The sequence below is a fragment of the Pan troglodytes genome, chromosome 1, assembly GCF_028858775.2.
Source record: "Pan troglodytes isolate AG18354 chromosome 1, NHGRI_mPanTro3-v2.0_pri, whole genome shotgun sequence".
Classification (NCBI taxonomy): Eukaryota; Metazoa; Chordata; class Mammalia; order Primates; family Hominidae; genus Pan; species Pan troglodytes.
In genome coordinates this window covers 128,192,667-128,205,130 of record NC_072398.2, presented here as the reverse complement: position 1 = coordinate 128,205,130, position 12,464 = coordinate 128,192,667, and the positions used below count along the sequence as shown (strand labels likewise).

General features: G+C 32.6%; 1 protein-coding gene across 2 annotated transcripts in view; it reads right to left on the bottom strand.

Annotated features, from left to right (window-relative positions):
• COL11A1 (collagen type XI alpha 1 chain) overlaps nt 1-12,464 on the bottom strand; it is a 232,057-nt gene that overhangs the window by 89,094 nt on the left and 130,499 nt on the right. For both annotated transcript variants that reach the window (XM_001140143.6, XM_001139974.6), the window contains exons 36-37: nt 9,005-9,058; nt 4,383-4,436 (exon numbers count right to left, since the gene is read on the bottom strand). In XM_001140143.6, coding sequence (XP_001140143.1) covers nt 4,383-4,436; nt 9,005-9,058 — 108 coding nt within the window. The remainder of the gene's footprint in view (nt 1-4,382; nt 4,437-9,004; nt 9,059-12,464) is intronic.

The following is a 12,464-nucleotide window of genomic DNA, read 5'->3' as shown; positions in this document are numbered from 1 at the left end:
TTTATGGATGAAGTAAATGATGATTTAGACATTCTTTGAAACAGTTTACTGATTGTTTATACAAAGGTAAATTCACAGCCTGTGATATTAATACATTTCTCTCTATTGTATTCCAAAAATCTCATAAAACAAGATGTAAAAATAGATCTACTAAAATAATGCTTTGCATAGTTAGTAATTATTTTAGCATTTATCAATATTCTTTCTTGTAAGAAACTCAGGAGATATAGTCATAAATGCATTTTGAAAATAATTCAGTCATTAAAATATCATCTGGTTGATTTGAGCAGAATATACTCACTAAATAAAACTTCTGGGCATATATTCTGGTATTTATTTTTCTCTAGGCTGTGGGTTATTCATTCCACATAATTGTGTTAAGATAGGTAAATTTCTTACTCATGAGAGTTAAGTTACTTTTAACAGCTGGAGAAGTAGATAGAAAATATTGGGAGAAGTTTCGAAAGAACTGAATATTTTATTCCCTACAACATCTGGTCAGACTGAAAATAATAAGATTAGAAAAAAAATGGGTAGGAACTAGCAGTCTCACGTTAGTATCACAATGTTCCCAATAACTATGAATGAATTATTTACAATAATAAAATTGTATAAGTAGGTAAAGAAAAGAGTCTGTAATTATTGCAATTGATGCTACAGGGAAAGAAAATAGAGTTCTTCTATTTTAAAAATCTATTAATTCAGACTTTCAGGGTTCTGTTTGAGCTATCATTATGAATAGCAAAAGCAATCATTTCTGGGGGGAAATGTCATAAAATTTATTTAGCATTTTATAAGCATATTAGTCGCTTAATTTTTTCATCAACTAGTTGGTTTGGAAATCTGTTATCAGATTTACATACACACATACACAGATACCTAAACACATATATACATGTGTGCACATATGTATGTGTGTCCCTGGATTATCTCAACAACCTCCATCACCACAATTGCCATCTCTATGCTGATGAACTCCTCCACTCCCAACTATTTATAAACCTCTAATCAGTATGAGCCCTAAAACTCTCTCAGTAAGTGCCTACTAGAAATTTCCAATTGTATATCATGCTCTCTCTTCAACATTCCTAACATGGAACTTGCTGAATGTATCTTCTCCTTTGATTTTCCTTCTATGTTCTTCCCCTTTTTAATGGCGCGTCTTCAGATTCCAGACTTTTCTTCAGTGCCCATGCTTAATCAGTTATTTTATCTGAATGTGTCACCTGAGAAGGTCCCTCAAATACAGCTTCTTCTCTCTTATCCTAGTAGACCTGTCTTATTCAAACTATAATCACCTCTTTCCTTCACCATTGTTGAGTTTTTCAAATAAGGTTTACTAACTTGTTTACATTAGGCAGAATCATCACCCACAAAACCAAACATAACAAATTCTTCTTCTTCTTCTTTTTTTTTTTTTTTGACACGGAGTCTCACTCTGTCGCCCAGGCTAGAGTGCAGTGGCGCGATCTCGGCTCACTGCAAGCTCCGCCTCCCAGGTTCACGCCATTCTCCTGCTTCAGCCTCCAGAGTAGCTGGGACTACAGGCGCCCGCCACCATGCCCAGCTAATTTTTTGTAGTTTTAGTAGAGACGGGGTTTCACCGTGTTAGACAGGATGGTCTCGATCTCCTGAATTCGTGATCCGCCCGCCTCGACCTCCCAAAGTGCTGGGATTACAGGCGTGAGCCACCACGCCCAGCCAATAAATTCATTTTTAAACATATAGATGACAAAGTTCTAGCCAATAGGGGCCCAGTATGCAAATTCAGTTACTTCCTTTGCTTTGATAATGTATCCTAAATTCTAGCCATGCTGATCTTCCTACCTTTTTCTGAATAGCCACACACCATATATTTGTATGACCTGTTTCCTCTGTTTGGGTTATTCTTCCTCCAATTTTTAATCATTAAATTCAACAGGAAGATATAAAGGCAATTCCAAACTTTTTAAAAAAGTCTTATAAAGCATTTTGTCTTACTAACTGTGAGAGCAAGAATCACACACAAAATATTGCAATAATAATTAAATGTAATAGATTAAAAATCAATACTTAACTGCAGAAAGTCTTGACAACATTACAACATAGACTTGCACTCATACATCCTAAGGGGAGAGAGGAAGTCTTGGCTGCTAGCGCATTTGTGTGAGTGATGGATTTGGGAAAGCTGGAAGACAGCATTGCCCATATGTCTGCTCATTCAATCCATTCAGAGTGTTTGCAAGTATCTAATACATTTGATCGTGGGGATCTTACAAACAAACTACACAGGAAAACTTTTACAGCTCACAACAAGTTGTGCTTGTTCAATATTGTCATGTAATAAGACTACACTTGCCACTTAAATTCAGAATAGCTAGTCAAATTATGTTTTTCAAAGTTGCTGAAAATGGAAATTAATTGGACATATTCATGGGTAGTTTGAAAAATATGCTGTTACAATCCAACAGAAATGTGATTCCTATTCTGATAATCTTTAAAAGACTAAGCCAATTTTAGGACCAATACAGCATTTGGCACTATGTTTCTGAGACAAATTTGGGTCATTTCAATATAATAGAAACCATTTCTGAAGCCGTTTAAGGCCACCAGGAAAAACTGGGAATAGTTTCTATTATACTGAAACAACCCAAATGAATGTAAGATGTCAGAACAAACATTTAATTAATGGATTTCTGACTGGAGACAAATCTCAAATATAATTCAAAAATTTCTCCATTTAAATAAGATAATAAATATATGGCAAAGAATGCCCACTCTAGATTGTGACTCCTGTACAAGGTAATCCTTTGAATCTGGGTCAGCAGAGAACAAAGTGAGAAAGAAAGCTTTGAGGCTATAGGATGATTCACTATTCCCTTAAAGTGGATGTGAAATCGGGAATATAATTTTTTCAGAAGTAATCCTGGTTTTTATCTGTGAAAAGCTACAAAACAGAAACATTCATTCTAGAAACATTATGCTATTTTTCTTCTATGTTTAAATCTCAATGTTATATGTGATATAATTATTTTCGTTAGAAGTGGAAGCTCCAGATTAAATCATAGACATAAAGGACTTTATAACAGTAATTCTCTAGGTATCCTTTCCCCACAAGACATTTTGGAATATTCTATAGTTATTCCCAGAAAGTTATACAATGACTTCATTAAAAATGATTTGGCTGAAAGATTTGAATGATAATGCATTTGCAAATTGAGTGTTGACTCTCCTTTAGAAAGTTTATTTCTGCTCCTCATACAGATATCCTTCCCAAGAGGATATCCAAACAGTTTTTTCTTTGGTCTCACTAAATCATATTTCAATTATGCTTTTGAAATCCAAGACTCCAAAGTTTCTCATCTGGCTAAAACTAAGAAATGGTGAAACTAAGAATTGCCACATGGTAAGCAAGGCAAAATTGGGTGGCTGCTGACAGATTGTTTCCTCCATAGCAGAAAAATCATATTTTTTTCAGATTTCAGATTTATTATAGTACATTGCTATGCAACTCCAATATGTATTCAGGGTGCCCCCTACCCTAACATGATTTTCAACCACATAGTCAAAGGTAGTCTGCATTTGTGGTTTCCTTGAGAAGTCTGGATAAAAGTAATCATTGGTGAGAAGCAAGAATTGATTCCATGGAAATATGCCAATCCATGATGATTTCTGATTAGAATGACAATCCACTGGGATAGCCAGATGTCTGATTTTGAAAGGGGCAAAATAAATAAACTCACCAGGATTCTTAAACCATCATTGAGCTGCCAGTTTCCTCTCTGCCCAAATTGTTATACACATGGTAAGTTGTTCAGTCAATTTGTTTACTGTTATATTCTTTATAGGTTTTAAGTAAAATTTAGTGACCGTTTTTGATTTACTTTTTCCTATTTCACATGGAAAGATGCTTTTAACATAGTTCCCAACCAGTTATAGCCGATGGGTCCAATATCAGCAAGTATTTAATCCCTTAGTTCTAGATAAAAGAATGTGGTATTATGATCATGGCTATTCGTAATCTGTTGCCTTTAGAGTGGAGAGATGATGGGTTTGAGTGGAATGTATCTATAAACAGTCTTCAGTGAAAAGAGTGAGAGGGAAAATCTTGAGGAGATGTCCAAAAAATAATGGTGTCTTCTCCATCAGCTCATCCTTAAAATGCTGCTATTGACAATAAGAACAATCATATCAACTAACATCCTATTTCCTGAAGTATATTTCTTGTATCTATTTTTGTATTTATATATATATATATATTTCAATAAAAGGCTTAATGGAATTAATTTTTCCATTTTTCTCAACCTAGTAATTGAAATGTTCATAGTAAAGTAGCTTTCTATGTATGAACTGATGAGGTGCTAGAGATGGAAATTTTTAATAAGAGTAACAAGGTCACTTACAGTCTCCCCACGTTGCCCAGGGTGTCCTGGCAGCCCGTCCTTCCCAGGTGGTCCCTGAAATTACAAATATTAAATACCACATGTCATAAATATTTAATTATTTTATAGTCTAAATGTGACATGTTAGAAAATTTTCTTTTCTTTTTATATTTCCATTAGCTATTTTACTTTGCTCTTCTGTTGATTTTATATATGATAATATGCACATATATCTCTTCAATATAATTCTGTAGCTATAGCTGAAACCAAAATAAAATAGTTGAACTCTTTTCTGAATATTTTACATTTAAATATATTTCATTTGCATTAATCATTTGTAAAATAATATTTTCAAAGGTTTGTATTTTCGTTTTTGTGAAAAATATTACTTCTTTAGCACTTCACAAATGAGTATTTCCCCCTTTTTGGTGATTTGTTCCTAATTCAATTCCCGGTGCATCAAAACTTGGATAACAGAGAGAAATAGTGCCCTCTAGTGGTAATCCGAGCTTCTAACTGACAAGAAGGCAAAAGAAGGCCGGGCAGGGTGGCTGACACCTGTAATCCCAGCACTTTGGGAGGTCGAGGCGGGAGGATCAAGAGGTCAGAGGATCAAGACCATTCTGACCAACATGCTGAAACCCCGTCTCTACTAAAAAACAAAAAAGTAGCCGGGCGTGGTGGCACACGCCTGTAGTCGCACCTACTCGGGAGGCTGAGGCAGGGGAATCCCTTGAACCTGGGAGGCGGAGGTTGCAGTGAGCTGAGATGGCGCCACTGCACTCCGAGCGAGACCGTCTCAAAAAACAAAAAACAAAACAAAACAAACGAACGAAAAAACCAAGAATGCAAAATAAATACAAACTCATAAAAAATGGCATTTTATCTCTCAAATTTTTTCAAGTAAAGGAAACAATATGTTATACTCAATTCTAGAAGTCATCAGGACAAATTTTTCCCAGTAGATTTTCTTAAATGTCCTCTTGGAAGCATAATGTTTGTGAAGTACCACAGAGCAAATCTGCTGCTATCACTTTGTATAAAGGATGCTGTCTTTGTCATGGCTTAAGAAGTAAATGAAGCAATTAACTACAAACTAAGTGAACAACTCTGTGAGGGTCCTGTATTTTAAATACTTAGTAGAAAGAAACTGCTTCTTTAGACTGCCTTATGGATTATTCATTCTACTCAGTAACCATTACGTATCAAGTTCAAATTTCAAAACATGGTCAACGGGTAGAGATAAAAATACCATCACCCTTCTAGATGAATGAAGAGAAATGATTCTTTTAATAATGATATTTTAAATTATAACAGGTACACCTCTCATTGTATGTTAATTATTTAAATAAAATTGTTTTTGAACATCTATTTTTAATATATGTTCTTATAGAGTGCGTATGAAAAACAGGCTTTGTTCCAAAATATCATTTTCTCAAATAGCTTTCTTCCAACTGAGGGAGACTTTTTCCAGGTTGGCTAGCTACTTCAGGAGAAAGGTTCTTGGTGGTGCCAGGACCATCTTTGCTCCCTTAAGTCATCTGTATTGACATCCTGGGTGCCCTGTAAATTAACAACTCTAATTAAAATCTGTTATGCTACTTCGCAACATCATGGCTTGCTCAGTGACTTATTCAGGTTTTCCAGGGCTACTACTGCCATCCTCTTCTTCAAAAAACAAAACTGGAGTGTTTTTAACCAAGGACCCAAAACATTCTTGGATGTCATTTAACCATGGCTTCTTTAAAAAACATATATTACATACCCATGTATCAGTTACTAGGTGTATACTAATGCTAAGACTTAGTTTTGCCCTCAGTTTGGAGGTGACATACAGAAATAAGCATTTAGTTGATTGGTAGTAGACTTCATTGAGGTCCAGTTTTACAAAATAGCAAATAAAACAATTTCTGTGCCTTATCACTGGTTTGATAAATTTGGCAATAAACTTGCTTTCAATTCTGGGCAATAATAAAAGTTTTATAGAGAGGATGACAGCTGAAGGATATCAATTATGTCTGGCTTTTTTTTCCACCATACTAAAGTGCTTCTTAAATGATGTACTTTGCCACTAATACAAGACTTACTTTTTTTTAACAAAGCTGTAAATATAAGATTAAATATCTCATATTTGCTGACATAGATAACACATTCATTGCAAAATATTATAATACTTTAAAATAGCGATCTTAGATGTAAGCGATCACATCCTGGGAAGAATGCAACATAATATTTAATGGCTTTCCTAGATAGACTGAGGGAGTAGTGTTAATATACTGCATTAAGAATTGGTGTCATTATCATTTTTCTTGATTTAAGTATGTACTTCTAATATCAAGCAATTAGCCCTAAATAAATATAAAGGCCACAAACTATTAACCAATGAAATAAGCAGACTAATTACCAAATAATTTCACGGTATCTATGTAAAAGTAATAATTTTTTCATCAAAATAGGCTTCCCAGGCTTCCCCTTTGATCCAGCTGGTACAGGACAGAGAGAACAAATTCATCTAAATGAGGGTATGCAGATTTGCCGAGAAAATCTGTGAAAGCTTGTAGGTAATTGTTTAAGGATGTTTTCTCACTTCTCATTGGCACTGAGTTTTGACTTTTTCTATTCTAAATAGAATGTTTCTCATACTAGTCATGCTATAATTCTTAATCATTTCAAGTTAATGGGTTTTTTAAATGGATGGCTGCATATTCCCAAAATATGCCGATATGGGCATTATATTAACAGAATCTGAAGGGAATATTTAGATCCATATATATATATATATGTCTGTGTGAATATACATCATATATATATATAAAATTTTTTCCTGCTATGATGAAGGAGATGAACCAATTAATTTACAGGAAGAGGTTTTTTCTATCTCTCTACCCCAACTTCTTCTTTCTATATCAAACAGATGAAGTCAATTCTGTCCCAAACTGCATAAAACTGCATACTAGAGAAATGGGGTATTTTTATTTCATGCTCTAATGTTTCACTTGTTAGAGAAACATAGTATAAAAATCACTTTGTTTATCAGTGAAAGAAATACTCCTTCTTGTCTCTCCTACTAGAATGCATGCTTCTCAAGTGTAGGCATTTATTATGCTTCTGATACCTCTTAAAGACAAAATGCATGCACGATCAATGGCTCAAAACATGTTGAAAGATACATAACACAATGGGCTGAAAAAGTCTGATAAAAAATGAGTCAAATGGGTTTCTTTGACAATGAAACAATATTACATGAGCCAAGCAGTTCTCAACAATACATACAAACATAAATGGTACAATACTGAGGTTATATATGTCACTAAACTTTATGTTCCTAAACAATAATCTAACATACAGCTTAAAATAATTATAAGAATGTTTATAAAAATATACATACAGTGACTTTTGAAACTGTTTTCATTTCTCTGTGAAACTTTGCAGAGTCTTCATGTTACATTTGGAGCAAAACTGACATAGTAGGTAAGCATTATATGCAGGTAGTACCAAAGTTACTTTATATTTAACACTAGCCATACGTATCGATTTTTCTATAACCTTGTAATACAGATAACAATACTTTCCTAATATCTTTGCAGTAATAATGCAAAACTCTTCAGTGGTAAAATAATAATTTAAGCAGGGTCTAAAATTATTGTAAAAAGTTAAGGATTGTCTTAATATTTGATGTTTAATTATTTCAAAATAAATAATTCACCAATATGATTTGTGTGCACATTAAAGTATGGGTAGTATTGTTCATATGGACTAGCACAGAAGTTCACACACTTTAACATGCATCAGAACTGTCTAGAGGGTGTTTTAAAATATAGACTTAACCCCTGCCCCTCTCCAGAATTGTGATTTGGTCAGTGAAACATTTCTAACAATATCCCAAGAGCTGTGGATGCTGCTGGGCCAGGGACTACATTTGAGAACCACTGTCCTAGACAGGTGGGTAAGCTGACTCCCACTCTCTTAAAGAAACTGAGGAGGTTGCAAAACAAACAAACAAACAAAAACAAAAAAGACCCCAGTATGTTCTATGTCCCCACAAATATTTAAATATGAAAACAAAGTATTTCAATTAACTTTATGAAGATGCTTGATGAACATTCAAGTGTTGCTCTAAACACATTTCATAAAAGGGATAAGATTTAATGAGAATTCTCATTACATTTTCTAAAAAGAAGGGATTATAGAGACAGATATAATATTAATATAAATAAATTTTAGCATGACTTAAGTAATATCACAATGTTGGAGGGATTTAGGAAGTGATATTTGAAGAAGGTTATTTTGATGATGGAAGATAAAGATAAATTCTAATATACCAAATATTTAAGAGTTGATAACAACTTGTAATGTCATCAATTATATTCATTGCAGTAAAGGAGCAGCTGAGAGAATGATATTCATGTTTTTCTAGTCTTCGGTATACTGTCAAAAAATACTTAATGAGAGATGTTGAAATTATATTCAGAAATGATCTATGAACCTTATAAATTAAAAATGTCTACTTTCTTTGACATCAATTGTAATTTTACAGAGATTTTATCAATATTATATCTAACAAATATATAAATGTAAGCTGTGACTCTCAAAAATGTAAAAATATCAAAAGAAGAAAGAGAAAGAGAAGCTCTGACACTTACAGGAGGGCCTTTTGGTCCAGGGAATCCAACTGGACCCTGAGGTCCTTGAGGACCCTGGAAATAAAAAGCAGTGGGGAGAAGTTAACAATATGCCTTAGAAGATGCGTCTTTATACTTTGAGGTTTATTTACATAGATAAAATACAATGTATCATACAGCTTCTTCATCACAGTGACAGAACTATGGTAATACAACACGATAGTAAGTGCTAATCTAAAAGTAAAATGGATACATTTTCACACTATTTCTACTCAAAACTACACATCACATCAATGTTACCTCAGGAACACTAAATATTTAGAATTCATATCAATTAAAAGTGAATAGAACATGTAAGTATTGAGAAGTTCTGCAGTGTCTTTACTTTTAACATTGGCTAGAAACATTCATACAAGGAAGATATTTTGATTCAATTCAATTCCACAGCCCCGCTAAAAAAAAAAAAAAACTGTTTTAAAACTTATTCTATCACTGTTCTGTATCTAGCCGTATATACTAAAACTAAAAGAGAAAGTATGTGACTATCTCAAAAAGACCATAGAAGATGCCTTTATTCTCCATATCTAAAATATATTTATTTTGGATGATGTCAATATATTTTTTACTCATGTATAAATTTCTTTTGTAGATAAGGTAAAAATAACTTTATTGTGTAGATATTAACGTTCAGTCCAAATAAAAATTATAATATCATTCTTGGCTTGATTTTTAATTAACTATATTATTCATCTCTCAAATTTACCTATTTTTAAAAAGTGCATAAAGTCCCATTACAGTGACTCCATTGTTGGCAGAAAAAGTAATTGGTAAGAGATAATCCTTTATATACCCAGAACGTAATAGTTACATTTATTTAAGAAGATTTATGAAATATAACATAAATAAAATGTCTTAAGTAATACATTTAGGGTAGGATTTATGTATTTTTCTAATCAAAAATAGAGTTTACTGAAGTTGGCCTTCAATAGAATTTACTCTTTCTATTTATCAATCTAGCCTTCCCAAGAAAAATCTCATTACCATTCATAAGCCAATGTTAGTTCAGAAATCATCACAAGTTTTTACTATTAACCAGCATCTTATATTAAAAAAGTAACTTCAAAGTTATATATAAAGTTAACAAAAATAGATTTCACATGAAACTACCAAAACTACTGGGCAAATCTTAGGAACTTACAAAATTTTAAACTCTTATTAAACTATGAAACTATGATTCCTAAATAAAAATCCATTTTAAGTACAAATTTTTAAAAATAGTATTCTTTTGGTTATGTAGCAAACTATTTTCTTGATTTCTTAAAATGTCATGTTTTTGCTTCCTAAAATTTTGCTGCCTTTCAAATGCAATTTTAATTTAAAATCTTTTAAGAAAGAAACATTCCAAAAATCATTACTTTAAAATAAAAATGAAAAATTTAGTCTTTATAAGATTTCACAGAAAACGTTGGCTTTTTTCTTTTTTTTTTTGAGACAGAGTCTTGCTCTGTTGCCCAGGCTGGAGTGCAGTGGTGCGATCTCGGCTCACTGCAACCTCCGCCTCCTGGGTTCAAGCAATTCTCCTGCTTCAGCCTCCTGAGTAGCTGGGATTACAGGCACCCACCACCATGCCCAGCTAATTTTTGTGCTTTTAGTAGAGGCAGGGTTTCACCATGTTGGCCAGGCTGGTCTCGAACTCCTGACCTCAGGTAATCTGCCCGCCTCCGCCTCCCAAAGTGCTGGGATTACAGGTGTGAGCCATCGCACCTGGCTGGCATATTCTTTTCCTAATAATCAAAATAGTTTCCAGGTGGGATTTTAAGAAATCCATAATGACTCAGTGTACAGATGGTGTTGAAACCAGATGACTAGATAAAATATCCAGTGCCTAAATTTGAGCTTTAAATAATGAATAATTTTAATATGTCCTAAATATCATGAGACATAGTTGTGACAAAAATGACTTATTCTTTATATAAAATTCAAATTTATCTAGGTGTCTTGGTTCTGTTGTTCCATTTTTGTTTTGTTTTCACTTAATTTGGTAACCTTAGACCTAACTAAAAGATATATTTAACCTTTAATAACCAGCATCCATGATCTGCAAATTATGATTATGAGGGATTACATTTAATTTGTAGAATACTTTAATAAAAGTTTATGTATACATATATATGCATGCCATGTATAACTATATAGTTAAATATAAATATAATGATCATGAGAGAGTCCTTTGAAATGGGCAAAAATAGTTATTTCATTTTCCAATCCAATGGTACTACAGAACTAATTCCCTGAACTTTCCCCAACTCATATATTTTGAAGAAAATATTTTATGGCATTACTTTTGCCATTTTTCAACTGTGTGCTCAAGACGTGAACTAAATAGTTTAAGATAATTAAAAATTCTTGGCAGAAAATGAAGGCATACTTGGGATGAAATGTCTCATCAACCACAAGGAACATAGGAAATATGTTCTTCCTGTATAGACATTGAAAACATATATGAATATTTATTGAAAATGAAGCCACCTAGATTACTAAAACAACAAAACAAAACAAAAATTCCCAAGAGGTACTTGTCTCACTCTCAAAGTGTTCTGAAAAGTAATCATACTGTTGGATGACAGTATTGTTGTTTTTCAAATTAAAATGCAGTATCAGCAAAAGCATATTCACTTGTAAGGAAATATTATTGATCATAACAATTTTGGAAGACAAAACCAAATGCATGAGAGAATCAGTGGTGCTCTAAAAACAAAACTCACAGTTGTGCTAATTTTTGTTAAATTGTTCTACTCCATTTAATTATTTAGCCATTTTAATTAATTTAAATGTCCCTTATTAAAATGACTGACCATAAAATACTTCAAATGAATGTATTATTTATGAGCTCAAAATTTACAGGATAGACTTAATTTGGGAACAGTTCATCAAGAGTGAGAAACATTTAGCGGAAAATTAATTAAATATGAGCAAAAGACTTAACACAACTCTAATTAATAATGTTTATTCTTGTGTGTTATCTACTCCCATTTTCGTCACAAATAAAAACTCAAGTTTTGCTCATTGCTCCTACTCAAATAAAAAATTATTCATTTTCAATTTTAGGTTATGCACTGCAAGGTATTTCTGTCTTGTGTAAAATGCCTATTTATACATTTCAAATAATAATATACAAAAATATATTAACCTGACTCCATAATACTGAAAATTATTATAGAATATGAAGAAATGATTCTAATTTTTTAAAGGAATACAGATTATAATACTTAAACTTATATCAGGAGGATTGCTTTTTTAAAAATCTGGCTACAAAAATGTTATATTTTGCCAAAAAATCCAAACAAAGGGCATGCTTGTTCATATGTATTTGGCTACATCTTACATCAATTAAAAATCAATTTACTAAATAGCTATTCTATTTACTGGAATAGATGTTTTATCTTGAGTTGAATGTATATTGATTCTGGCTTAATGGCTA